This window comes from Psammomys obesus, unplaced genomic scaffold (genome assembly GCF_907164565.1).
Source record: "Psammomys obesus unplaced genomic scaffold, mPsaObe1.curated_primary_1811, whole genome shotgun sequence".
Lineage (NCBI taxonomy): Eukaryota > Metazoa > Chordata > Mammalia > Rodentia > Muridae > Psammomys > Psammomys obesus.
The window spans coordinates 8,191,462-8,216,423 of NW_026586662.1; the positions used below are offsets into that span (position 1 = coordinate 8,191,462).

The 24,962-nt window shown below is 42.9% G+C and overlaps 1 protein-coding gene across 4 annotated transcripts in view; it reads left to right on the forward strand.

Annotated features, from left to right (window-relative positions):
• Window positions 1–23,243, forward strand: part of Filip1 (filamin A interacting protein 1) — a 198,174-nt gene extending 174,931 nt beyond the window's left edge. For 3 of the 4 annotated variants that reach the window (XM_055602537.1, XM_055602538.1, XM_055602539.1), the window contains 2 exons: window positions 3,185–5,993; window positions 8,954–9,769. In XM_055602537.1, the coding sequence (XP_055458512.1) occupies window positions 3,185–5,993; window positions 8,954–9,160 (3,016 nt within the window). In that variant the 3' untranslated portion in view covers window positions 9,161–9,769. Of the gene's footprint in view, window positions 1–3,184; window positions 5,994–8,953; window positions 9,770–19,870 lie in introns of those variants that run through there. The other variant, XM_055602540.1, reaches the window with a different exon arrangement.
• Window positions 23,244–24,962: the final 1,719 nt, after the last annotated feature.

Consider the following 24,962-nt stretch of genomic DNA (forward strand, 5'->3'; position numbering starts at 1 on the left):
TTGTGCGCCACAGCATGCATGTAGAAGCCAAAGGACAACTTTGAGGTGACTTTTGTTTTCTTCTGCTTTGTACATTCTGAGGATTGAACTCAGGTCATCAGGATTGGCAGCAAGCAATATCAGATGATCTATCTATCTATCTATCTATCTATCTATCTATCTATCTATCTATCTCTCTATCATCTATCTATCCATCTATCATCTACCTATCATCTATCTATCTATCTATCTATCTATCTATCTATCTATCCATCTATCATCTACCTATCATCTATCTATCTATCTATCTATCTATCTATCTATCTATCTATCTATCCATCCATCCAGAGTTCTATATTGAGTTAACTGTTGGCACAGGTAAAGACTGTCGTGAGCGTTCGTGAACTTCTTGAAAGGTCTTAAGACATAGCCATGCTCTAGAACCTCAAACATTACTTCCCTGGAGGAAGTTTCCTTGTCAGCACTGTTCCCCAGCTGTACCTGCCAATGTCAGTTTTCTCTCCTTCGTCTTTCTCCATTCTGGGTTCACCTAGTGATGCCAGAGGTTACTAAACAAGTGTACGTTTCTTTTTAAATCATATTTAATTATTCTGTTAGCCAAGGTGGTAAGAGTGAATGGCCAATGCGCTTTTACTCACACCAAGAGATAGTGAAGCTGCTATCCTGTCACTCACAGCAATCTGTGGGATTCAAAAGCAAGCTTTTGTTTCTGTTTTAAACAGAACAATATACTCTGCAACTTCCATAAAATTATATAATTTTATATAATAATATCTATATACTGTATATAATTTTATATACTAAGATATGCTAATATAATTATATACTAATTCTATTACAGCTGATTTTATTTTAAGTAGTTTTTATAATACTCCAAAATGTTTTTTGTACAAGGAAATGTGAGACATTTTCTATACACTTGGTTAACAGCTGGCCTTGTCATAAGCATGAAATAAACTACTCTAAATAATAAGGCTGCAAAATTCACTGAAAAAATAAAATGTAATTAAACACGTGCTAGTGGTTGTTTACAACTTATATCTCTTTTAAACATAATAATCAGTGAAGAGTATTGTTACTGGGGGCTGGAGAGATGGCTCAGAGGTTAAGAACACTGACTGTTCTTTCAAAGGTCCTGAGTTCAATTCACAGCAACCACATGGTGGCTCATAAACATTTATAGTGACATCTGGTGCCCTCTTCTGGTGCTCAGGAGCACATGCCGGCAGAATGCTGTATAAATAATAAGTAAGTTAGTAAATAAATCTTTTTTTAAATTTTTTATTTAACTTTTATTAATTACACTTTATTCATTTTGTATCCTCCCATAAGCCCCTCCCTCCTCCTCTCCCGGTCCCACCCTCCCTCCTTTTCTGCATGCATGCCACTCCCCAAGTCCACTGATAGGGGAGGTTCTCCTCTCCTTTCTGATCTTAGTCTATCAGTTCTCATCAGAAGTGGCTGCATTGTCAGGGTTCTAGGTTATCTCCATGAATAGTCCTTGGTTGGAGTATGAGTCTCTGGGAAGTTCCCTGTGTTCAAATTTTAAATAAATATTTTTTTAAAAAGAGTCTTCTTACACGGATATATGATAAGTGATTTTAACTATTTTTATGGGTATTCAGAGATAACTGTTAACAGTATGTTAAGGCTTGGAGAGATGATGGTTCTGTGGTGTGGGGTACTTTTTGTGCATCCATGAAAACTGAAGTTCAGGCCCCTGTACCGTACCATTTGTGTGCCCAACAAATGCCTGTAACTACAGCTCCAAGGAGTCTGTCTGGTGCCTCTGTGAACGTGTTTACGCATAAACACACATACACACACATAGGCATGCACACACACATGTAGACACACAGTTTTTGAAGAATTGCTGTGTTAACCAACAGAAGAAGATAAATAATCTTTTCCTTTTTAGAGACTGTCCATAAACGACATGGAGGAATCATATTTTGTTGGCTACAAAATATAATTCCTGCGGCTGCAACATCTTTTACTTTGGTCAGCATTTAGATTTTTCTTCTCTACTTATTCATCAGTTAAAAAAAAAATGTTTAAGGGAGCTGGAGGGATGGCTCAGCCGGTGAGAGCGCTGTCTGTTCTTCCAGAGGTCCTGAGTTCAATTACCAGCAACCACACGGTTGCTCACAACCATCTATACTGGAATCTGATGCCCTCTTCTGGCATCCAGGTGTACATGAAGATAGAGCACTCATACATAAAATAAATAAATACTATCTCTTAAAAGTGTTTAAATGGCAAAACTGATCAAATCTTTTCCATTTCTGGTGTTAATGGAAATGCTTGAGTAGAGCAGCTTTTGTATCAGAAATCATGCTTTGCCCTTTCCCTCAGGTGATAGCTGTGTAGTTTGTTCTTTCCCTATTAGGTGATAGCTGTGTAGTTTGTTTTGGCTTGTTTGTTTGTTTGTTTGTTTGTTTGTTGAGACAGAGTTTCTTTGTGTAACCTTCGTTGTCCTGAAACTCACTCTGTCAACTAGGCTGGCCTCAGACTCAGAGATCTACCTGCCTCTGCCTCCCAAGGGCTGGGATTAAAGACGTGTGCCACCACACCTGATTTGCATAGTTTCTTTCAATGGTTCAAAATAAGAAGATCTACAAGTTCTGCTCCGCTCTGTCTTTTATTTAAGTAGATTTCTCCCTTGAAGTCGGATGGTGTGAAAGTGATAAGTCAGGATTCAGCAGGCCTGCTGGCTGAGATGAATTTCTGCACGGCCGCTTACTTTGTGCGTATGTGGCCGGTTACTCCCCACATGAAGGTGAAGTAGCTACACCTTTCCCGTAGGCTTCCTGTTAGGATAAAGTACACAGTGGTTCCCGGAATACAGAAAGTACTATACGGTCCTTATTGTTGCACAACTTAGGGTACGCATGCCACGTGTTCAGCTTCTGAGTGTCATAAACTGAACAGTCCAGCAAGCAAATCACAAGGCAGAAAGTAGAGCCTCTGAGCCCTTCTCGTGTCCCCTAGTAGTCACTACCCCTTTCCAAGGGGACCTGCTATGCTGGCTTCTCATTAGTTTTACTGACAGCCATTGCTGAGCTGCACTATTCTGAAGGGAAAAAAAGGGATCACGGTGCAGCATTTTTTTTTTTTTTTTTTTTTTTTTTTATCTGAGAGACACTATTTGCTGATGGCTCTCTTCTTCTATTTTGGTTTTTAGGTTGAAAAAGCTCCTCGAACAAGAGAAGGCTTACCAAGCCCGCAAGGAGAAAGAAAATGCTAAGCGGCTCAATAAACTCCGGGATGAGCTTGTGAAGCTCAAGTCGTTCGCACTCATGTTGGTGGATGAGAGGCAAATGCACATTGAGCAGCTGGGCCTGCAGAGTCAGAAGGTCCAGGACCTCACTCAGAAGTTGAGAGAGGAGGAAGAAAAGCTCAAAGCCATCACTTACAAATCCAAAGAGGACCGCCAGAAACTGCTCAAGTTGGAAGTGGACTTTGAGCACAAGGCCTCGAGGTTTTCCCAGGAGCACGAAGAGATGAATGCCAAGTTGGCTAACCAAGAATCTCACAACAGGCAACTTAGACTCAAACTGGTTGGCTTATCTCAAAGGATTGAGGAGCTGGAAGAGACCAATAAAAGTCTCCAGAAGGCGGAGGAAGAGCTTCAGGAGCTGAGGGACAAAATCGCCAAAGGCGAATGTGGAAACTCCAGCCTCATGGCGGAGGTGGAAGGTCTGCGCAAGCGCGTGCTCGAGATGGAGGGCAAGGACGAGGAGATCACGAAGACCGAGGCCCAGTGTAGGGAGCTGAAGAAGAAGCTCCAAGAGGAGGAGCATCACAGCAAGGAGCTGAGACTGGAGGTGGAGAAGCTGCAGAAGCGGATGTCCGAACTGGAGAAGCTGGAGGAAGCCTTCAGCCGGAGTAAGTCAGAATGCACGCAGCTCCATTTGAACCTGGAGAAGGAAAAGAACCTAACCAAAGACCTGCTGAATGAGCTGGAGGTGGTCAAGAGCCGGGTGAAAGAGCTTGAGTGCTCGGAGAGCAGGCTGGAGAAGGTCGAGTTAAGCCTGAAAGATGACCTGACGAAGCTCAAGTCCTTCACTGTGATGCTGGTGGATGAAAGGAAAAATATGATGGAAAAAATAAAGCAAGAAGAGAGGAAAGTGGACGGGCTGAACAAAAACTTCAAGGTGGAACAGGGAAAGGTGATGGATGTCACCGAGAAGCTGATTGAGGAAAGCAAGAAGCTCTTAAAACTCAAGTCCGAAATGGAGGAAAAGGTGTATAGTTTGACAAAGGAGAGAGATGAACTGATGGGCAAGTTGAGGAGTGAAGAAGAGAGGTCCTGCGAACTGAGCTGTAGTGTTGACTTGCTGAAGAAGCGGCTTGACGGCATAGAGGAGGTGGAAAGGGAAATAAACAGAGGCAGGTCGTGCAAGGGGCCTGAGTTCACCTGCCCAGAGGACAACAAGATCAGGGAGCTGACGCTTGAGATCGAGAGGCTGAAGAAGCGTCTCCAGCAGCTGGAGGTGGTGGAAGGGGACTTGATGAAGACCGAGGACGAGTATGACCAGTTGGAGCAGAAGTTCAGAACAGAGCAGGATAAGGCGAACTTCCTCTCCCAGCAGCTAGAGGAGATCAAGCACCAAATGGCCAAGAACAAGGCCATAGAGAAAGGCGAGGCTGTCAGTCAGGAAGCCGAGCTGCGACACAGGTTTCGGCTGGAGGAGGCCAGAAGTCGCGACTTACAGGCCGAGGTGCAGGCCCTCAAGGAGAAGATCCATGAGCTCATGAACAAAGAAGACCAGCTGTCCCAGCTCCAGGTCGACTATTCGGTCCTTCAGCAAAGGTTCATGGAAGAAGAAAACAAGAACAAGAACATGGGGCGGGAGGTTCTCAACCTGACCAAAGAGCTGGAGCTTTCCAAGCGCTACAGCCGAGCTCTCAGGCCCAGCGGCAACGGCAGGAGGATGGTGGACGTGCCGGTGGCCTCCACCGGGGTGCAGACAGAGGCAGTGTGCGGGGATGCTGCGGAGGAGGAGGAGACTCCGGCTGTGTTCATTCGCAAGTCCTTCCAGGAAGAGAACCACATCATGAGTAATCTTCGGCAGGTGGGCCTGAAGAAACCCATGGAACGGTCCTCGGTCCTCGACAGGTATCCCCCAGCAGCCAACGAGCTCTCCATGAGGAAATCTTGGATTCCGTGGATGAGAAAAAGAGAAAACGGCCCCTCCACCCCGCAGGAGAAAGGGCCCAGGCCAAACGCGGGAGCAGGGCACCCCGGCGAGCTGGTCCTGGCCCCGAAGCAGGGCCAGCCCCTGCACATCCGCGTAACACCAGACCACGAGAACAGCACCGCGACCCTGGAAATCACGAGCCCCACATCCGAAGAGTTCTTCTCTAGTACCACCGTCATTCCGACCTTAGGCAACCAGAAACCAAGGATAACCATTATCCCATCACCCAATGTCATGTCGCAGAAGCCCAAAAGTGCAGATCCTACTCTGGGCCCAGAACGAGCCATGTCCCCTGTCACCATCACTACTATTTCCAGAGAGAAGAGCCCTGAAGGTGGAAGGGGCGCGTTTGCAGACAGGCCTGCGTCCCCCATCCAGATCATGACGGTGTCGACGACGGCGGCTCCCCCTGAAATCGCTGTCTCTCCTGAATCCCAGGAAGTACCCATGGGAAGGACTATCCTCAAAGTCACCCCGGAAAAACAAACTGTTCCAAGCCCCGTGCGGAAGTACAACTCCAATGCCAACATCATCACCACGGAAGACAATAAAATTCACATTCACCTAGGGTCTCAGTTTAAACGATCCCCCGGGCCTGCCGCTGAAGGAGGGAGTCCAGTCATCACCGTCCGGCCTGTCAGCGTGACAGCTGAGAAGGAGGTCTCTACAGGCACAGTCCTCCGCTCTCCCAGGAACCACCTCTCTTCGCGGCCTTGTGCTAGCAAAGTGACCAGCTCTATAACCATAACCCCGGTCACAACCTCATCCACCCGAGGAACCCAGTCAGTGGTGAGTAGAGGTGGACCCAGAGCACGGCACAAGCAGGGCTGGGGAGACTAAGCCGGCTCCCACAGAGAAAGGAACTCCCTGCCTCTGCCTGCATCCAGATGCTCCCCCAGAGATTAAAAAAAAAAAAAAAAAAAGAATTTTAAGAAAAACATTTCATTTATTCATGTAAATTTATGGAGATTCCATCACACACTTGCATACATAATCTTTTTAATGGTGCTATAGAATAAGGTTTAAAATGTGACTTTTAAAAAAATACTCAAGATACTTTTTTTAAACATTTATTTATTTATATGAATGCTCTGGCCATACAGCCACGTGTACATCTGAAAGTTAGAAGAGGGCACCAGATCTCATTATGGGTGGTTGTGAGCCACCAAGTGGTTGCTGGGAATTGAATTCAGGACCTCTGGAAGAACAGCCAGTGCTCTTAACCACTGAGCCATCTCCAGCTCCCAAAACACTTAAAAAGAAAAAAAAAAAGCCATTCAGGGCTGGAGAGATGGCTCAGCTGTTAGTTTCCAGGCTCACAACCAAAAATATAAAAACAAGCAGTTCATATACAAGAATAGTTAAAACGGTTCCCAGATTTATTTCTATAGTGTAAATGGTCATGGGTGATTATATATGACCACAGCCACAATTTATTCCAAAATTAAGGCTGAAAGATTTTAATATTAACATATTTTAAACAAAGAAGAAGTGACTTTATATGCTGAAATCTGTATTTTATTTAGCAACATCTTACAAAGAGCATGGATTTTCTGTACATATTTATCTGATGAGTTAGATGGGATGACAAGTTTTAAAATGTCTGAAGTATATCTTAAGTGTAAATTGTATTTTTCAAATACTCTCAACACTGTCTTCATTTACTGGGGGCAAATTTCTTATACAACAGCAAGTGCCTTTTAAATATTAATTCAAACAAGCAGGCTAAAAATTGTGATTCTTACCTACAGAACAAATTCTATAGCTCGTGCTGAAATCTCTTTCAAGCAAGCTCATTATTTAAATGCGTAAGCTATGATCTGTCTTCCCATGTCCTCAGTATAATTTACATTTTCTGTGCACGGATTCATGGCAGGCTTTATAGTGTGAATCAGGCATTGCTTTGACTGTAGCACTCTGAGTTATTGGCTCCACTGGAGCCAGACAGCATCAGTAGCCTTCTCTAAAGATGCTGAACTGCTCCTCGGCAGGACATGGCCATGCTGGGTAAGGTCTTGCATCTCTGCATGTTGTAAATAGCGGAGGTGTAAATCATCTTATCCCAGAGCAGATTCTTCTGCATCTTCTCCCTGCTTCAAAGTTCAGATTGATAGTCTTACCCTCTGGATACCACTTAAGCCCTATATACAAACAATATTTTTAAAAAACAATTCTGTAGGGTTTCTCAGACCTAGATGATAATGGTCCGTGTATTTTGGTAAGTTCAATATGAGAAAATTCAGGACAACCAGAAAGTCTAGAACGTAATCAGTGAAGCTAGTTCATTTGGGTGTTTACTCATTTACCTTTTTATTGAGCATCAGTCATACCCCCCACCATGGTTTCAGTGAGCAGAGATCTGCAGAGGTTCCAGAGTCAACGAGGCAGGACTCAGAGGACTTAGTCAGTCTGTGGTGAAGGTATGTCCAAAGGAACCACCAAAGGAGGGGTCATAGGTCAGAAGGCACTGGAAAGAGTGGAGACAAGCAGAATGTGTGAAGGCCTGGCCGTATAAGGGGCCTGATGTGCTTGGGGCATAGTGAACGATCCCATTGTGCTGTGGGAGTGGGGTTGGGGAGAAAATATAGGTGCAGAAAATTCAAATGCACATAGGGACTGGGCATTGGGTTATGAAACCGACATTCAGGTTCTCTGAATAAATAAAGTCAATGAAAAGGTAATGCATGGCGCTGAAAACGTTTTACATTGTTTTCGAAAGTTGAATCTAGAAACCATCTGAAAGGACAATTGGAGAGAATGCAGGCTAAACACAGGTGCCGTTCCAGTTCTCCAGGCTAGAGATGGTAAGGGATTAAACTGGGGTAGTGACAATGCAAACAGGGATGTATTGAAAACATAACTGAGAGCCAGGCACAGTGGTGTATGCTAGGAGTTCTAGTACTCAGGAAATAGGCAAGAGGGCTGCAGGTTTCAGACCAGCCAGGATTACATAGTAAGAACATGTTTCAAAAGGTAGAGGAGGAAGAATCTAAAAGAGTTCACAACAGAGTGCACGCAGACGATGGCTCAGGGGTTCCTGCCTTTGCTGTGTAACTAGAGGGAGAAATGTAAGACTCGCTGCGCATGTCAGAGTGCAGCATGGTACTTTGGAGATGCCTGTGAGATGCTGTCCATGTCCAGCGAGCAGATGGCAGTCAGATCTGCACTTCAGGAGGGACCGGCAGTTAGAGACTCTTAGGGGTTGGATGCATGGAATACAAGAAAGGGAATTCTCTTTAATAGAAGGGCTTGAGGCTAGGACATGGTGACACATCCAGGAGGCAGGGTTGAGTGAACCAACAGGAGGAAAAGGGAGTCATTAGAGCTTGGAAGCATTGGTGAGACTCATCCAGAGACCAAAGCAAGGCACTTTGAGGAACAGAGCAAGAAGGTATGTGTGGTCAGTGCCAATTAAAAGAGAAAAGTCTGAGCTCATTAGTAGGTGGAAAGAGCCGCTTCCTCTGAAATGGTAGAAAAGAAGGACAGTGGCACACCTAGGCACTGAGGTCATCACCTCTAGGGGTAGAGATGGTGAACTAAGGTTTGAGAGGGAGGTTTAGCATAGATGTTTCAAGGAAGGGAAAGAGGAAGGAGGAAGAGTGGGTTAGATGCCAGCTCCAGCATCCCTAGTCCTTCTCCCTGGGATGGGTTGTTGTGGATGCTTCCTTGTGGCAGGAATGACGCTAACGCACAGGTGGAACTGGAGAAACTCACCAAGGCGCCCCTTTTGTCTGTGCTTTCTCTTACAGTCAGGACAAGATGGGTCATCTCAGCGGCCTACACCCACCCGCATTCCTATGTCAAAAGGTATGAAAGCTGGAAAGCCAGTAGTGGCAGCCCCAGGAGCAGGAAATCTGACCAAATTCCAGCCTCGAGCTGAAACTCAGTCTATGAAAATAGAGCTGAAGAAATCTGCAGCCAACAGCACTGCCCCTCTCGGAGGGGGGAAGGGCTGAGGGCAGTGGCTCAGGGGGTATGTTGTAAGGATGCTACTGCTGCCATGGAAACAAACTTTCCTCTGTCTGTGCCAACCCTTTACGTGTACTACTAATTTAAGGTTTAAATATCGTGTTAATCACATAACCACCTAATAGCCATGTGTTTTTATTATTTGTGCATTTGGAATTGATTAGCAGAATTGCCGTTTGCTCGATGTTTTGTTGAAGATGCTGGTCCTGAGGCAGAGGCTGGCCTCGAGTTCGGTTTTACTTCTAGCATATGGCTCCATCCAATTTAGCTCACCAGCTAAGGAACCTCAGTATCCTCACCAGTGAGATCTGAGGACCACATTACATGCCCCAAAAGCTGGCTCCCAAATTTTCTAATTGTAAGACAACTTTAATAGACTTAGTTCTACAATCTGCCACCCCCCCCAAAAAAAAACTATTTTGAAATAAGAGAGTTTAACAGTTGTCATTATGCACTATCAAGTCCTGAGTATGATATATGTGATGTAAGAAAAAAATATTTCAAAGCTATCACAGGGCCTCTAAAATTTTGGGAAAACGAAAGCCCCCAATATGACTTCAGGAAACAATTTTAACATTAAATAAAATGGAAATGAACTGTGGAATCTGAAAAAAGAGAGTTTGATTTATTTGCGTGTGTTCGTGTGTGTTGTAGAGGTTGGGGCCACCTCAAACCACTCCCGGAATTTTGTAGACAGTAACTTTGAACCCTTAGGATCAGAGTTAGGCTCTATTCAAGTGTGCAGTTGGTTGGATTTGTAGCGGAGTGGACTAGAGCTGCCAAATGGCCCTTTAAAAGCTCAACAGAAATAGCGATGAATAAAAAACAGCAGAAAGCAAATTTAGATACTTTAATGCCAAGGAAAAAGTGACATCATCCACAGTGTAATTGAATTTAATATTTTCCTTAGTTAAGTGTGGATTCTATTTGCAGATGTAGAATAGATCATGATTTGGGGGGGGTGTGTGTGCCTGTTTTCTATGTGTGGTGTGGGGAAGATCTTTATTATTACTGTCAGTTTTACTCATGTTTGAATAACTTTTTAAATTTTTTACGCATGTTCTAATAAGTATGGAACAGAGTGTAAATGCAGAATGCCATGTGTCTGTGAGATTAACCTTGAAAAAGTGGATTTTGTGCTTCATGGTCCTATAACCGCAAACCGGTTCAAGGCTGGTAAACTGCAGCTTAGCATACCACCATCTCATGCAGACCATGTCTTTGCCAAAATTTCTGGGCTACATAGGTGAACTTCATAAAATTTCGGTCACTCCAGAGTTACAGATTTGCACATTTCCGTTTGTGAGTTCTTGAGCTTCCAAAACCACGTTGGGATAGCACACATTTTGGGTATTGAGAAAGGCAAGTTGGAAAAAGATTCGTGCTTAGTTTTCAGGCTGTGGTCCAGTGTGTCTCACGATGAAGAAGCACTTCTCTGCATTCCTTATATCCTGCAGAACTCGGATTGCACCGGCTATGCTGGCAGGTGTCACTGCCTCCCGTTACACACACACACACACACACACACACACACACACACACACACACACATACACATAAGGTAGATCTGTCGCCTGCTGCTCATTGGTTCTCAGCATTTAAATTAAACTATGTTTAGCCGCCCTGTTAACAACAGTCCAGCATGCTGGGTCCAGAAGGTCAAAGAGAAATAGGGATCAGCAAAGATGCATGTATGATCTCTGGACAAATGTAAACAGGACAATCTGCCAGTTAGAAAAGTGACTTGTGTTTCTTAAGGGATTTTTCTCCTTTCTCACCCATGGACATCCAACCCTTTCAGAGACAAGGACACTTATTGTTTTACCAGTGCCTTCCTTGTTGTGTTTGTGAGGTGTTCGGCGTAGCTGTTCTGTGGCATACACTGTTGGGGCAATGGCAGAGTCGACTCTGCCTGCCCTCCTTCAAGTGGCTTACAGCCTCAGTGTCACTTGCTGAGCTTGCTTTTACTTGCCCACGCCGTGGCTACAGCACTTCCTCCTGGAAGTTCATATCACCCCAGGGAGAGCACTCAGAAAGACTTAACAGTGAATGTACAGGATGTTTATGTGTGCAGGTCTGGCATAGAGCCATGCACAAAGTACAGCTGCTAAGAAAACCTGGCAGAATAATTCATGGTCATTTCAGAAATGACAAAAAAGTAATCACCGGGGAAGTTTCTCTTTGTAATTTTTAGAAGCCTCTGTACATTTATTGGCTAGCTTTGTTTCAAAGTACGCGTTAGAAGTGGAACACACAGGGGGTAGGAAGTGGAGGATTAAATGCAGCCTGACTTCACCAGCCCATTGGTAAGTGTTTGAAAGGTGCTAATTAATGTGCTTCTGTAGGAGTGAATGGGCTAAAACACTTAAGCCTTCTCCTGTCTGTTGTTGCTCCCATTGTATGTGGTGCTAAAATAAAAGTGCTCTCACAGTGGCTGATGTGTACCACTGCTGTTTGGAGCCTGCAGTGAGAAACTCTTAAGAGGTAGGATACGTGGTGTGTCATTTCCCCAGAGTTCACCGTCATGACGCTTTCTGGGGATGTGCCCGTACAATCCATACAGCTAGAGAAGAGACCCTGGTCTTCCACACCTGTGAATTAACTGCGTATATTGACACCATGATGGTGACTACTATGGCAGGCACGGTCCCAGGCATGCTCTGATACGGGCCGCTCCTGCACCATGTTTGTCATATCAAAGCTGTGAGCTTCACGTGTAGGCCCTTCGCTTGAACGGGGTAACAGGCTTCCTATCGTCTGCAGGAGGACAGGTTCATGGTCAGCACCAGTACTGCCCCTCTTGAGATGTTAGTATATTCATCAAGGGTGTTAATAGACCCCTTACTCGGTTGTTTTCAAGAGTGATAGCAAAACCCAGCACTGAGGTGTAGCCTAAGGATAGTATAATTTCAGTGATGAAACACGCCCACGAGTGCAAGATGCAAAAATGTTGGTTTCTCATTCCCTCATAAAGCAGAATACTGAGGGAAGAATGAGACTTCTGTGAGGAGCAAAACCAGAAGAATGTAGGTGAGAAGAGCGCAAGTGGGATGTTGAGGGGCTTCTGTGATGGGCAGTTGTCTGACGCTGTAACACCCTAGTTTTGATATGAAGCAATAAAAAAAGAGGGAGAGATGTGTGTCAGAGGCTGAAGAACAGAGAGAGAGGGGAGTGGGGAGGATGGAGGGAGTGAGGAAGGGAAGAGGAGGAGAATATGAGGATAACAAAGAGATAGGGATAGGGAAGATTTAAAAATCTCCCAGTGAGCTGGACACGGTGGGGCACACCTTTAATCCCAGCACTCAGGGAGACAGAGGCAGGCGTTCTCTGTGAGTTTGAGGCTAGCCTGTCTACAAAGCAAGTCCGGGACATCCAGGGCTACACAGGAAAAAAAACCTGTTTCGAAAAACCAAAACCCAAAACTCCCCAAATGTAACATGTCCCTTCCACATCCTCCAGAGTCTCATCATTGGCTCCCTCTTCAACCCTGTTCTTTCTCTCCCTCCTCTTCTGTCTTCTATCTTTTGCATGCTCCCTGCCTCCCTCAATCCCCTCACCCCCATTTTCCATCATCTGCCCCTCTCTCCCCCTCCCCATCTCCATAAGTACTCCACTACTGTGCTACACTTCCAGCTCAGCTCAGGCTCTCCTTTTTACCTACAAAGCAAGTCCAGGATCTAAAGGAATTCACAGGTCTGGCAAACCTTCCCCTTCCTGTGCACAGGCTTCTGCAGTTCCTACTGTCGCCATCCATGCCCCACCTCAGCGATTGACGGGACCGCCCACATCTCCTGCCTCTGCTCTCACGCTGCGCATTTATCTACCCTTAACATTTTAATTTCTAAAAAGACTTCGTTTTTAATCATGTGCTTGTGTGGTTAAGTGCACTGGAGTGCAGGTGCCCTTCGTAGGCCAGGGACGTTGGCTCTCTCCAAGATGGAGTTGTAGGCAGTTGCGTGCTACTGGCTTGGGTGCTGTGTTTTGAACTCCAGCCCTCTGCAGGAGCAGTGCATGATCTTAACTGCTGAGCCATTCCTTCCAGCCTCAACATTTTCTTTTCAAAGAATAATTCATGCACATTGTCCTTGTTGTGAAAATAACCAGTCCATGGTAATAAAAGTAGTCGTTGCCTGCTTTTTCCCCCTGACCCAAGGTTTTCCTTGGGCACATCTTTTCCGGCTTGTACCTGTTTCTTCAAACATTTGTCTCCATATTTGTAAATAATGTCCTTATACCTGAACCTCTTATTTCTGGATTTTAGATATATTATGTCTTCCTATTACTGTTTTGGAAGTAAACAGTTAGGTTTCTGACTTTTCCCTTTTATCCATCCTCTCAACATGATCATATCACATTTTTTTTTTTGCTATATCAGTTATATGTTTAAGTGTTTATAAAATGGGTACAGTGGAAACTTGAATATGGTTTCCTGCCGAACCAAGTTGTACACTCCAAGTGTGTTCTATTCCTCTTGACACTTCTTCCAAGGAATAATTGCTTTAATCTTTCATCTGTTTGGTTCTCTATGTATCTATTTTAGTTTTCCCAAACACTCCATTTGATCTGCCAAACACCGATCAGTAATTTTTCCGACACTTAAACACAGCAGTTTTCTATTTCTTCCTAGAGGCCTTTCTAGTACAGCCCTCTGCTCCCCTCAAGCTGGACTGGTTGTCCTCCAAGACTGCTGTCCAGCTGTTGTCCTTTTGCCTGAACTGAATCCAGCCTTGCTTTTCCTCTCACTCCTCTCTTCCTCTCTGCTCCTCCCTTCTTCCCCCACATGAAGAGGTCATGGGACAACTTTCAGAAGTTGAGTCTATGTACCACAGGTTCCAGGGACCCACCTCCGGTCATCAGGCTGTGCTTCAACTGTTTTTACTTGCTTTTATTAACCAGGCCCTGGATTCCATTTTCTTTTATTCCTTATCTTTCATGTCTGTGTACCAATACACCCATGTTTTATGTTTTAAAATGTACTTTTTCATAGTTTCTATAGAAAGAACACCAGTATTGATCTCTTTGTGCTTCTAGAACTTGGTCAAGGAGGCAAGTTATGTATCTCACTGTTCCCATACGTCAACTTTCCATGGCCTCATTCATTCTCATGGTTCTCATACCATGGTTCTCATATTCATGGTTCTCATACAACCATCCATTGTTGTACCTATAACCAGGATGGCTTAGATCACTTCCCTTGCCCCCGAAGATAAACTCCTGGCTTTTGGTCACAATAGTTTTGCTTGATGCAACTCTTTCTCCATGATCAAAGCATCTGACTCCACTGCTCCCTATTTCAGACACACGTTTGTTAAGACTGACGTTCCTCACCCATCCGTCCCGAGGACCCTTCGCCATGCTTGCTCTGTCTGTCTCACACACTGTCTGGCTTCGGTTGCCACCCACAAGCTGATGCCTCCCAACCCTCCATCACACCGGTGCACCCAGCTTTGTGTTGATTCTCTGCCGAGTCTGCTTGTTCTCAGCCACGCCTCGGCCCTTCCTCCAGCACTTTCCCATGACGTTCTAGCTCAGCCGTGGTTAAATGATCCTTCCTGGCACCTGCGAGGTCTCCATCTCTCTGTCAAAATGAACGTGCACAGTAAGTTGTTTTTTCTAACCCCTTCACGTTCTGAGGCTGGGATGACTTCTCATTTGCATCTCTCTCATGCTCACCACCTCTCAAAACCCGGCCTCTCTAGTGCTGGGACTACTCGCTCATCATCACACCCAGCGTTTGGTGTGAGTTTCAGGGGTCAAACTCAGATCCAGCCCCCAGTCCTAAATTTATTTTGGGGTTGTATTTTTGTGTACCACGTGCATGCAGGAGCCTGCAGAGGTTAGAAGAAGGCATCAGATTCTCTATAAGTGTGGTTCTCAACCTTTCTAATGCTGCAACCCCTTAATACAGTTTCTCCTGTTTTGGTGACCCCAAACCATAAAATTATTTTTGTTACTTCTTCACAGCTGTAATTTGCTACTGTCATGAGTCGTAATGTAAACAGTTGGGATGCAGGATAACTGATATGCAATCCCCGTGAAAGAGTCATTTGACCCCCCTCCCAAAGGGGTCACCAACCATGGCTTGAGAACCACTACCCCAGAACAAGAGTAACAGGTGGTTAAGAGCCACTCTGTGTGCTGGGGATTAAACCCAGGTCTTCTACAGGAGCAGCAAACACCCTTAACCTCGGAGACATCTCTCCCCTACCCCCACCCCGGCAAGTTCTAAATTTAAAGATAGATATAAACATTTAGCCTAAATGCTTAAAGAGTAGAACCCTGTGCATCATGGCCTCAAATCTTACATCTTTACCTTTCATTTACAGATGATGTTATTTTTGAGAGAAGCAGTTCAAATTTGCCTGAAAAATAAGTTATTAGTCATAATTATCAGTGACGCCTATAACCTGGAGGGAGGATGGGCTGATTCGGGCCGATGGTGGAGGAAGAGCTTTTTAAGAAGGGATCAAATAATGGGTTCAATGGTTGTGAAACCCCAAGGGAGATTATATCATCTGGTTCAAAAGTTTTCTGGAACAAATGACAGAACTGATTATCGGAAGTATTTTTAATTAGCTGAGCTGAATCCAAAAGGAAGGAGTACAAGTCCAAGCCAATAGAGGAAGTTTACTGAACTTCCTATTTAAAACAGATGTTCTATCCAGATTTCTGAATGGGATAATTTGATTGCATCCCCATGTAGTTTATGGAACTCGGAAATGCAAACAAAAAACAAAAACAAACAAACAAACAAACAACAGCTAGGCATTTTCCCTTCTAAGTGGCATAGAGGGTATTTGTAGGGCATTTCTGCAGGTGGGCAAGGGACTTGGAGAGCAGCAAGGTCACAGCGGAGGTTTGGAAACTTTTGAAGGGGAAGGACTAAGCTGCTGTGGGTCCCTCACAGTGTCCTTGGTAGGGAGGGAGCCTTGGAACAAGGGAGCTGGCTGTAGGGCAGCCAGATGGAGCTACAGCCAGGAGGAAACGTCCTCTTTAAATTGATGTAAATTTTTTCTATGAGCGACCATCCTTCTCACTAGATACAAAGCCCTGCTCCAAGGTGAGGCGCCACCATGCTTTGTCTTCACTGCTTGAATCCACGTGCCGTTTAGCTGCTAGACTGGTTTGGTTGGATGGACTGGAGGGGATCTGTTAAAATGCAGAGCTCAACAGTTCCCTGCAGTTATTTTGGCAGCGTAAACATACACACATTTCATGGGAAGGAGATAACACCTTTCTAGGGAGGACACCTTTCCCACTTTGTAGCCAACGCACTCTCCTGGGGGAAGAAGCAGAATTCCAGCACACTGTTAGGCTGTCCCACTTCGGCAGGAGAATGCTCCCCTGAATTTTTGTCCAAATCCTACACCATCCACACGGCTTTGGACACCCCTGTCATCTGGCTATCTAGAAGTTTGTGACACCACTCACACGAGGATGGGTGCTTAGTGAGGTCAGAAATGAAGCGAAATTAGGAGTTGAGGATGTGTTTAATTTCTTTTGCACGGGACTCATCCAACAGCTGGTGTAATAAAAGAATGGATTAGTGCCTTTTCACAACAATGTTGGAAGAGCAGATTGTGTGTTTACTGCGATGCTCAAAGTTTCTTAAGAAGAAAACAGCAAGATAACAAACGGGAGACGTGGAAATGTTTACATTCTGGTAAATTGTTGTCAAAAGTATATCAAAGCCAGTGTCCTCCATGTGTATATGATACTCAAAATTTAAAGAATTTTTTTTCTTTCAATTAGAAAAAAAAATTATGTTGATAAGTGCCTGGGTATCAGAAGGCCCCACATTTAAGTGTTTTTTTTTTTTTTAATGTTGAGTTTTCTGATAGGTGGTAATTAGCTATGATTATTGGTGTTTATTGCCTATTAAATATTTGACAAATTACAATGTCACAAAGACGTATTAATAGAAAGAGAAACTTGTTGCAGAATTGTGCCTGGTCATAATAACCTCTCCTCAGAGACTCCAAGTGACTGATACTTGGGTCCTTTTCTGAGACACAATGAAAACCTAGTAAGAGATGGGAAATATTGCCAAGTTTGTTATTATCAACAGCAACAAAATTTAAACAAGTTTTTAAAAATTATGTTACTTATGTATCTATTTCTTTCCCCCACCTCTGTTTGCGTGTGTACACGTGCGTATGAGTTGTGTGCCATAAAACATATAAGTTGGTCAGAGGACAGCTTACGAGAGCCCATTCTCTCTCCCATGTGGGTCCTGGGGATCAAATTCAAGCCACTAATTCATCTCACTGAGAAAACTTGCTGGCCTGTCAACATTAAACAACAACAACAACAAATATTTAATGAACATTTTCAAAACCTTGTGCGGTGCACTATTTATTTCTCATAATTTCTGGTATGAGACGAATGATTCTAACTTAAGTTTATTTGAGATTTGTGGAACACAGGTCATAAGCAGCTACAGATATTAGACAGCTTTTGTTAAGAAGCTAAAATTTATATACATCCACCTGTAGTTTGGAAGCATCAAGTGTTTCTGACAGTCTATCGTGTGTGCACAGCTTGCACATCAGTTGCCACTTTTCTACCTTAAGTCTACGAACAAAGGCAAAGAGTGAGACCATGATATTGCTTCTGCTGTGCAAGCACTCTGCCAAGTGCTAGAAGTGAGAGAAGGGGACTCCAGGAGTGAAGATGGCTGCACACAGGGCGGTGTTGTCGGAAAAACTGTTAGCCCTGCAGGGGACCCCACGGTGAATTCTGGCACCTTTATTGTTTATCCAGGATGAGAACAAGCATTCTGAGTTACATCACACTAAGAGTGATTCTGGATTCCTCTCTGACATTTGTTTCTACGATTCCTTGAGGGGGGAGATGGGAAGCTGCTTTTGTTCCATAAGGAGGATTAGCCATGTAGGTCATTTGAAGATTCTTGGTATATATACATATACATATATATATATATATATATATATATATATATATATATATATATATATATATTTTTTTTTTTTTAAAAGAGGTAAGTAGGAAATAGCATTTTCATCTTAGACAATGACTTTTACGTAATGTCTTAATAGCTTTTACTTTTCTGGCTCGAAGATGAATCTGTTTTTAGAGGTTTTTTTTAAGTGTTTACGTTCTAGAGAAAATGATATATATTTATTTTTACTTTTCGTATGTGTATTATTTAAGCTGTGCAAGGCCTCTAAGACATTTTGTTCTTCATCTAAACTTTTGTTTTGTTTAAACCCAAACTCAAGCCAAAAGGCTGAGAAGGGGAATGGAAATATCGCCACCTAGTGGTCTCCACGAGGTGGTTAATGAAACCCAAATTCAAAAGCGTTTTCTGCAGAGGATCATCCACCACAGAGGTCTATGGTGTAATGCGATTTAATGTTTACTTAACCCAAGTAAAATAAAGTTAAGGTAGTTTGCGCTTCTCATTAGAGTGAGAATACTATGTGGAGATGCTATTTCTTATCTTTTGCGGGGGTCGGGCGGCGTGTTGAGGAAGGATTTCTGAGCCTTTCACGTGCAGGGCAAGCATGTAACAGCCGAGCTACCCCGTGGCTGCTCTTCATGGTATTGCAAATCCTGACCTAAGCTTCTTTCTTCTGCTTTGCCTCCTCTCCGTGACTACAGAGCTGGGTCTTCTCACCGAGCTAGCTCCACGCCCGCTGACGTCTATCACCCCAGTCCATAGCCTCTAAATGACTGGTTGTAAAATGTGAGGATGATACACGTTTATGAGGGCCTAAAGGGAAGTCAGTCGGACGCTGTGGTACCGAGTGTTTGCAATGTGCCTGGACTGTTCTAATTACTGAGTCAGCTCTGAAATTTAAAAGACTGCGTTAGGGGTCAGGTGGGATGGCTGAGGGGGAAAAGTCACGTGTTGTCAAGCCTGAGTCCCTTCCCTGGGATCCCCGTAGCGCAAGGAAGGAACCGCAAGTCATCCTCTGACCTCCATGCGCACACCCACTTACGTACACGAAATAAATGAATAAAAAAATGTTAAAAAAATAAACAAAACCCACGAATCAGTGTATGGGGCCAGGGAGGAGGGAGGTCGGCCTCCCAGCCTGAGTTCCCTACGTGGTGGTGAAGGTAGCCAAGTCCTGCAAGCTGCCTCCTGAGCACCGCGGGCGTGCTGCAGTGCACACGCACTCAAATAGATAAACGCAATTAAACAAAAACGAATAAATCTAGATGTGGAAACATTAGCCAGTTATGAAAAAGGCAGTAGTCAGAGAGCAAATTCTTTCTTGACTTCTTTGGAACAGAAAGGGACTGTGTCCTTATTAACAGCCCAATCCACATGCCCTGAAGCTGAAGAGGTTCAAATGTGTGGACGCTGTTCAGAACAGAGAGCGTTTGGCTGGGGAAGCCGCTGCAGGAAAGTATTTTTCCATTAGGCAACTTGTATATAGTAATTACCGTATCTGTGTTTAGTTCTTTCATTGGGTAAAGATCAACCTAATATTATCAAAATATTGGCCATAGTCTCCAAGGGGCTTTATCTCAGAAGTAAAACACACATGCAAATATGAATGAAGTTAGCCCAAAAGCGGAGTGTGCTGAGCTGTCGTTGCTGGCCTCCTGCGCCTGTTGTGGTCTTAACATCGATGGTGTTTTATCTAAGTGGTGTGGTGCTGATGCCCACGTCAGCTACTGACTCGGGTTTAATTGAAAATGCCGTATCTTTCTTCTCTTTGTAGAGAGCGTCATTATTCACCAGTTGCGAATGAGCTCCCGATGAGACTCCCCAGCACAGCCCTCAGTCATCACTAAGGTCCACCACGCTACTGATGTTGACTGGAAACATCCTATCACTTCCAGTAATCCAGTAATCTTTTTTTTTTTTTTTTTTGAGGATTCAATTTAACAGTTAAAAACCACATTGTGGAAGATATCAACGTATGTGGCAAAAGCAATTGAATCTTTGTGCCCAAAGAAAGTTTTCTTCTCTTTGCAAAGCTTTCACATCTGTGGCATATGCTGTATAATTTATTTTTACAATACATTCTGTAATGCGACTTCTCCTCCTAAGTTGTTTCTTTTCTCATAGTCTGTGGCACATATATCTATAGACTGCACTGTCAGTTTTTCAGAGTATTGGTGTTGTGTAATCGAAAAGTCTAACCTATCATTTTCCTTTTATTCATTTGTTATTTTTAAGAAAAAGGAAGCTTAACACTCTATTTCCCCAGACAACTCAAAGAGGTAAAACCTAGAAACAGTAGATTTCGGGAGTTTTATTGTTTGTATGATGCTGTGGTTCTGCTCCTGGTTCAACACTAAAAACGGTGTTCTGACTTAGGAGCTCAAGTACTTAAAACCAGTTTGTAAGTGTTCTGTATGAAAAACAAACGGCTTTGAATGGCAGTTTAATTTTATCTGCATTATTTAATTCTGTGTATAACATATAATCGCGACTGTAATGCCAGGGTATTTCCCACATAGTACCCCCTCTCCCATGAAAACTTGCAAATAAAAACTGACCTAGATAATGTCAACTTTTTTTTTCTCCAAAAAACAGGATCACCTGAAGGTAGATATTCATTTCCCTACGATTTTGAGAGTTTTAAAACTACTTGTAAGTAGGAAAACAACTTCTTCTTCTCTTCCTCCTCCTCCTTTTCCTCCTTCTCCTCTTCTTCCTCCTTCCCTTCCCTTTTCTTCAACTTGGTACAGGTTCTTGCTATGTATCCCCAGCTGGCCTAAAACTGGCTGTGTGGACTAGACTGGCCTTAAACTCACAGGCCTTGAACTGCCTGTCTGTGCCGCTCACAACTGCTGGGGGACCAAAGGCATGTGTCACCCAGCTAAGAATATATTTTTAGAATAATTAAGAACCTACTATTTACTACTCAAAATTCACTGTCAAAACTGCTGTTGAATTTAGGTTTGGGTGAAAACATGAAGTCTGCTTGAAACTGTAGTAAAACAACAACAACAAAATACTGTTGGTGTGAGTGTATTTCTAATAAGGTCTTTAAAATGACTTCGAAGTTCCGAGTTGGCGGTTCAGTTTCTAAATCCAGAAGTTATTCACCATGCTACTCCAGTGTGATTAAAGAGCCAATGCATCTTCTGAATGTTATGAAGCAAATAAAATCACTCACGTAACGTACTGTCGGCTCACCTCTGCAGTCCACAAGCTGTATCCACGCCAGCCACAGAGGGAAGTTTGCAGTGTCTCTGGAATCGGAAACACAGTGCTAAATTTCCTCCCCAATGTAACCTAGGTTTTAATGTATTCTGTGCAACTGACAAATGGTATTCAATATATACATATTGTCAATTAAATAACTATATTTTCTAAAAATTATTTTTACTGAATTTTTAAAAGTAAAATGTTATGGTGGGCTTGAATGATTGTGGCTTTGGTTACTGTGGTTTTGATTACTGACACAGAAGCCTAGACTGTATGTGTGTGTGAAGATTTTTAAAAGCGTTGTTTTCTCAAAATGTTGAAATGTAATGACACTTTCAATTACAAAACAGTTGTTTTATTTGGTATTTTTATGTTGTCAGGGAGGTAAAGTTTTGAGGTGGAACAGTTCCCAAAGCTAAATTATTTGCTTTAAGTTAAAACATTACTACGATGTGTAGACGGACATGCTGGGTCTCCTCCCCTTCTGAGTTGTAAAGAATCTTGGTATCCGCAAAGACAGTGACAATCATGTTGCAAACAGTCATCTGGGTAGATTGCTGAGATTTTTTTCTGCCTACCTCACCATGAGTTTCTTTGTTTAAACCTAAGTGACAGATAAGTACAATGAGCACGCTAAATTTGAAATAAGAGACTATTAACATACATGTTCAGAATCTGATCTTAGCAACCTTGGCTAATTGTAAAAGTTGCCTTCACAAGCCGTTCTGCCACTAACCTGGATCACGTCACATAACTTCAATTTCTTTTACTGTAAATACGTCTCCATCAATTTGAATGAGGCTAATTTTTGGATGGAAAGATTTACATGTTTTCTGAAGTGTAGTCAGTATTTCTAGTTCAAGTTGTTTTGTTTTGAAGACAGGGTCTCCTTCTGTAGACCTGATTGGGCTGGAACTCAGAGATCCTATCCCTCTCTGTTTCCTGAGTGCTGGGAAAAAAGGTGCGCAGTACAATACCCAAGCCTTTACACTTGTTTTGAGATAGGGTTTCACTATCTGTCTCAGGCTCTCCTCAAACACACCCTGTAGCCAAGGATAGGATTGAACTCATGATCTTGTCTCAGTCGCCTGAGTGTTAGAACTATAAGCATGAGTCACAATGCTGACTACACCTTTCTTCTTGGTAACTGGTTTTGCTTATTTGATTTTGGTTTTCATGATACCTTCTGCATTTTTCAAGTGTTCGTAAAGTATTGAGCTTGATGAAGATGGCGGACAGAGTACGTGCACAGGATGGTAGCGCCCAGAGTATACATAAAGTATGAATTCATTGAGTCTTAAGATAACCACTAAGAAATCATCATGTGGAATATCTAGTTTAAGCAGTAAGAGCAACACAGACACTACTGAAATAACTTGGAGCTAGTGGAAGTCAGAGGCAAAGCAAGAGTAAATGGATTATTAGGCAGGTGATGCTTTTATCCAATGCCATAATTGAACTTCTCTGGAAAGTCAGAAAAAAACATGGCAGAAGTTGAGTATGTTAGTGTATTGTTTGAGCAACACATCCAAAAATAGCAGAAATACAAAATAAAACTGAAAACTCATAGTTGGTACCTGAGGCTCATGCCCTCATCTCCACTACTAAACCAATACTAAAAAGACTAATTAGAAGGCAAAGAAAAAAAAGAATAAAAATATCTGTAAGAAACTTATAAAAATTAGAAGTTTTATGACCATTATTATTTGTTTCTTAAGTTCTCAGTATGTGTTTTATAACTGCATAATAACTGTGTGTTCCTTATGGAAAAATGTAAGTTTTTGGACAGGTATGTTTATGGATTCCATGGTGCGAGGCAGGCATTTTCTGCTTTTTCTTTGTGGTTTATGTTATTTAGGGGTATTTCACCTAATCATCCAACAGATTTTGTTACTTTACAGTGCAAATTGGACTTTTTAATCTAATTCTTTAACAAAAGCATATAAGGTATTCATTTATCCAATATAAATGATCACATATAATGTGATCAGTCTTAGAATTATTCAAATTTTAGCAGTTTTCAAAAGCAAGAGTGCATCTTGAAAACCTTTTAGAAATATTTTGTATTTCCTATCATTCTTAATTCGCCTCCTTTAAGTTCTATTAAGTACGTAAGTTGATTATTTTACACTGAAATGACATGATTTTATGTACTTGTCTTTTATAAGAAGTGAGATACCCTGTTTTCAGCTCTTCATAGGTGATTGAAATTACAATTCAGACATTCTTTGCGTTACTTTTGAAAGCAAATACATCTGTGGAGATCTCACAAGAGTATGAAAAAATGACAATGAAATACGAATGCATCGTGCAGTATTCTTTTTACATCAGAACACAATATTCATAAAATTAAAACAATTTAAAATAAACTTACAACTTTCTTTTTTTAACAATTTATTATTTTATGTATGTGAGTGTATATGTGCATGTGCGTATGTATGTTCCCATGTGTGTTTATATATATGTATGTGGAGAGAGAGAGTATGTATGCGTGTGTGTGTGTGTGTGTGTTTGCACTTGCACACGCATGCAGGTCCCCCAGGAGGTCAGGAGAGGACATTGGATCCCCTGGAATTGAAGTCACTGTTAGTTCTGCACCACCTGACATGGGTGCACCAAAACCTGGGTCCTTGGCAAGAGCAGCGAGCACTCTTAACCACTGAGCCATTTCTCCATCTCCACAGCTGCCTTTTATTCAAAATCGTGTGCTTTAGAACAGTTTTTTTGGCTCTACCTTTCAGACTTTCATTCACTTTTTTTCCATAGTGTCTTTCAGTCTGTGCAGGTGTAGCAGAGCAGGAATATCACAAAGAGGGATGCTCTTCTAGGTTATAGAGCGTTTGATTCCTGAGTAGAGCAAAACGCTTAAGCTTTCTAAGACAGATAACAGGCGAAGAGGGCCACTTGCCCTTCACCACCAAAGGCAGCATCATTCACTATTCTACTGCTTTCTCTTGCTGCTCGGCAGGCAGGTTCCTCAGGAGAGCAGATGTACCCAAGGCCCTGCCCACAGGCATGCTGAGTGATGGCAACTTGGGAAATGGTTTCTGTAAAGAGGGATGGAGGTGAAGTGGGATATGCTCCTTTTATGGGGTCTGTTCCAGAAATGGTGACCCATAACCAAAGCCAGTCCTAACTTTCCTTTGCCTTACGTGGAATAAAGGAGTGGGGTTTTCTTGTTTATTAGTTAGACATGTACCTATCAAAGAAGCAAAGGACCAGCAAGTTGAAAAAGGTTGTTGATGGCAAGCTTGACAGCCTGAGTTCAATCCCAGGGACCCACACAGTGAAGAATTTGTTCTCTAATATCAAAATGTACATCGTGGGGCAGGTGCTCCTGTACATACATAAAGACACACACACACACACACACACACACACACACAATGTAAAAAGAACCTTTTAAAAAGCAGACAGGAAGGATATTTAAATCAAAATTCTTTCTGCAGACAAGTTGCAGGTTCTAGTGTGTCCTGCCTTATCAGGGGTGATCTTCAGCAACCAAGAGAATAAAGAAGAGAAGCCCCGAGCACTCCACAGTTTAAGAACACTGGCTGAAAAACTCATTAACTTGGATATTTCAAGAGAAAATGTGTCATGGTCTAAACTACTTCTAAATGACTTTGTTAACCCTGGAGTGCTGGGTTAGTGAC